General features: G+C 36.8%; 1 protein-coding gene across 1 annotated transcript; it reads left to right on the plus strand.

Moving 5' to 3' along the window:
- Window positions 1-2,263: 2,263 nt before the first annotated feature.
- Window positions 2,264-4,123, plus strand: LOC107485653 (uncharacterized). Its single transcript, XM_016106187.3, has 4 exons — window positions 2,264-2,419; window positions 2,522-2,614; window positions 2,744-2,845; window positions 3,622-4,123. The coding sequence occupies exons 1-4, from the start codon at window positions 2,264-2,266 to the stop codon at window positions 3,997-3,999; spliced, it is 729 nt and encodes a 242-aa protein (XP_015961673.1). The 3' UTR covers window positions 4,000-4,123.

Genomic DNA, 4,123 nt, shown 5'->3' on the forward strand with positions numbered 1-4,123 from the left:
AGTTAAACGACACATTGACTGATCAAGTACGTTGTTGATAACTCTTAAAATGAATGAGAGAATGTGATAATGGTCAACATCCTGCTCCTAAAAAAAATCACTAAGTTAATGCTGCACCCAAATCTTGTTCAGCTAAAATAGTCTTATTTTAAAAATAAACAAAGCTTAAATAAAATAAATGATATAGCAATCTAAACCACTATTGTTACAACTGTTTAGCACGGGGTGTGATATTATATCAATACTTATTATTATTATTATTATTATTATTATTATTATTATTATTATTATTATTATTATTATTATTGTTAAAACTAAAACACTAACGAACCCAATAACAACTATCGACATTATTTATATATATAATAATATATAGCTATACCTGTTTTGAAAGAAGCATCAGCGCCCCCAACCCTAGCGCCTTACAATCCTTATACACTCTCCTCAAACACAAGCTACTTGTCAAGTCGCCGTCTCTGCGCCAGCGGTCATCGTCGATTCCGGCCTGTTGGTCGCCTGTCCACTCTTCACCGGTAAGGCCCGATATTTCGTTCTATTCGCAATGATCAAATATGACTAGGGTTTGTTGAGTTACAGTCAATGAAATTCTTGTATGTATCGATCATGCTCACAATGCTCCCCTGTCTTGTGCATAAAAGCCTTAAAGCCCCTAACATTGAGATAGTTGGGGTTTTTTTATCCAATTCCATGTATGATTACCTACGATCTTGAAAAAAATTTGATTTGCCCACTGCCTACCATGGTTATAACCATGCTCTGTGATTGATATGCTTCTTTTTCCTCATCTTATCAGTTTAGTTTTCATTATAAAGTACATGTAGAGCATTTTAGCTTATAACAGTGTCTTGTGTTGATTACTCCTCGCATTGTATACAAGTTAATTTATTTTCTATTATGTGTAAACAAAATTTACTTGCATTATGTGTTGTTGGAGTTAATGTGATCATTTTTTGCCTGCATCATGTTATTATGAATATAAGATGGCTAGAAAAGGTCGGTTTACCAAGAAAGCTAGATCAGGACCAGCATGCTAGCAATCTCAAAAGGCTCCGGCTTCGGTTCCGGCTCCGGCTCCGGCTCCGGCTCCGGCTCCGTTTCCGGCTTCGGATGTCCACCAAGTTGACTTTGAAATTCCCCCAGCAAGCTGTGGTAGTGTCCATACTACTGTACGCCCGTTCCATCCACCGCACAGTGAACCAAGACCTGCTCCACAGATGAGCACTTATAGCAGTCAGAACTTGGAGCCGGGACACGTACACTTGGAAGGCAATGCTCATGAGGTGGATTCTATTGATCAAGAAGTTGACGACATCTCTGTTGCTTCTAGAGCTCAGAGTCGGAAAGGACGGAAGACCACAGAGTATTGGGCGGTTAAGATCATCGGTAACGTATCTATTAGATTTAACCTGCCCAGTTTACGATAGAGTATGAGTTATTTATTTTGCTTTGTGCATACGGTCTTCAACAGAGACATTTAAAGGTTTATATGTGGCTTGTAGATTCCAATGGCACAATCAAGCCGGCTAAACTGAGTGTGAGGGAGGCTATGGAGCGGCCCAATGGTAGAAGGATCATGCTTAGGTTCAACAGTGAAAAACAAGCAGTTAGAGACGAAGCTGGACTGTTGAGCGGCGTTCTTGGCATGCTGGGATCTGATTACGGAAAATTTCCTATATGTGAGGAAAGTTGGCGTCATGTTACCACTAAAGAAAAAGTTTATTACGAATGTGTCAAGGTAATAGTTTTTTAAGATATGCTTATTCTTAATACCCTTTGATTATTTTAGGAATAGTAATTTATTCTTAAGTTAAAAAAAAACTTTACTATAACACAAAGTGTTTGTATATGAAATGTTCATTGAATGTTCTGATTTTATTCACAAACTTGTGTGTACTCTTAAGGGCTGAATTGGCATTTTCTCTTTTTAATTTGTTGGCTGGTGGATTGCTGTTAATGACATTATATGATTTTCAATCCTTTGTGCGTTTTTTAGTCAGTATTATATTTGAGTCAATAGATATCTTTTACTCCATTTTTTTTGGGTTGACGTCGGATGGTGCAGCTTCTTCGATTTATTCTTTATTGCTAAAAGATGTTTTTGTAATGGGTGGCTACCTTTGACCAACTCCTTGACCAGGGAGTATTCCAGCAAATTTATTTAACAAATCGTGTCATTTATGCAGCAAATCTTCCAGTTTGATGAAGATAGTGAAGGAATTATAAAAAAAATATTTTGAAAAGTATGGGGAAGTCCTGGAAAGATACAAGGCTGAGGTTGTATGATGATTGCTACGAGCCAACACTGTCGATTGAAGAAAATATCGAGAATCGTCCGCCTGGAATTGATCGAGATCACTGGAGATGGTACCTTGATTATCGCGCCAAACTTGAGACTAAGGTAAAAATAGTATTTATATTGGTATAGTATAGTACAATCACCTTTGCATTGTGTCTTTTGTAAAACAGTTTCTAATACCCATTTACTCTGATGGACCAATAGAAGAAGTGCAAGAAAAATGCGATAAATCGGTCAAAACAGCTGTATACCCACACTGGCGGTTCGAAAAGCCTGGCTCGGCAGAGGGAAGAAGAGGTAGTGTACTTTTTATTCACTCTTCAATATTGTACTGCTCTGCTGAATTCACTCCTTGGACTATTTATGTTTAAAACATTCTCCCTGATTGCGTGTATTTCGGTGCTGGGTTAAACTTTGTTATTTCAGTCAGAACAAGAAGGAAGGATAATCGGTAGAGGAGAGCTGTGGATCAAGGTTCACAAAAGAAGGGATGGCTCTTATATTAATGATGAGGCAAGAGAAATTGGTGTAAGTACAACTTAATATGTATAGTCATCAAAGTTTTGATATCTAATGCATCAATACATTATTGCTGCCTCTTAGTTGCTCATTCCTTGTGTGCTGAGCTGAAAATAAGTTGTGGGTTTCTTTTCATTCAATGTTTACAAATACATTTTTTGGGTCCAGCTTATACCATGATATAATATTGTATACATGTGAAGGATTCAATTTAATTACAAAATATCTGTATGAGCGAAAAGGTTATTTATTTGGGCAGAAATTTTGAAAATTGCTTTATGAATAATGATGTTTTAACAGTCCTAATTATTTGTTTCGATATATATATGTAACACATGATTAGGGGCAATTATCAAAATTACTAGAATACTAGTATTGGTATATTTCTTTGAACGGATTTTATTTAATTATTTATGTATTTATACATTTACTTAAATGAGCATATTCTGATGATGTGTAATATGCATAAGTTTAGTAATAGAGAGAGAACAGTAGAAGGTTAGAATCCAAGTTTAGTAATAGAAGAAGAACAGTATAAGTCTTGGAATCCAGGGAGTTCTGAATGATGAAAACTATAGCGTAATTGGGTGTCTTGTGGTTCCTCAAATTGATTTTGTGACAGAACCGGAATGCAATCCATTCAAAAGTATTCTCTGCTCTCACTTCAGATGTATATCCCTATGCATGCTTATGCTTATCGTGTGCATCAAATATAAACTCAGTTTAAGTTTTAATTAAGTTGAATGTACTTGAATCGGATCCATATTGTTGTCTTATGTCTGTAGGAAAAACTTCTGGAGATTGAGCAACTGGATGAGTCTTCTAGAGTCTTGTCCCAAAATGACTCCCTTGCTCAGGTTTTCGGAAGAGAGAAACCGGGTAGAGTGCGTGGAGTGGGTTTCGGACCGACTCCTAGTCAACTCTTTGGCACAAATTTCCAACCGTCAGTAAACAGAGTCCAAGAAGAGGAGACGCAAAGGAAGCTGAATGAACTACAGACAGAACTGGAAGCCGAGAAGTTGAAAAGAAAGGCGATGGAAGATGAAGCAGCAGCAGACAAGAAAAGGATAAAGGTAATGCAGAGTGCTTTGCTTTATCTTTTTCAACGGCAGGGTGAGGAACTCTCACCAGAGATTGCTGCAGGGATGTGTTCAACGGAATGACACAGTAGAAAATAGTACTTTAGGATTGAAATTATTTTGGATTGATGCATAATTTTTTTAAAGTAGACTTTGCAACTCTTAGCAAGAGAGATATTTTGTTGATATTTTGATAAATACATTTTGG

This window comes from Arachis duranensis, chromosome 4, assembly GCF_000817695.3.
Source record: "Arachis duranensis cultivar V14167 chromosome 4, aradu.V14167.gnm2.J7QH, whole genome shotgun sequence".
Lineage (NCBI taxonomy): Eukaryota > Viridiplantae > Streptophyta > Magnoliopsida > Fabales > Fabaceae > Arachis > Arachis duranensis.

Coding starts and splice junctions, on each gene's coding strand:
- LOC107485653 (XM_016106187.3), top strand. CDS start 2,264: ATGGGGAAGTCCTGGAAAGATACAAGGCTGAGGTTGTATGATGATTGC. Junction 2,615..2,743: donor CTCGGCAGAGGGAAGAAGAG/GTAGTGTACTTT, acceptor TTGTTATTTCAG/TCAGAACAAGAAGGAAGGAT. Junction 2,846..3,621: donor ATGAGGCAAGAGAAATTGGT/GTAAGTACAACT, acceptor TTATGTCTGTAG/GAAAAACTTCTGGAGATTGA.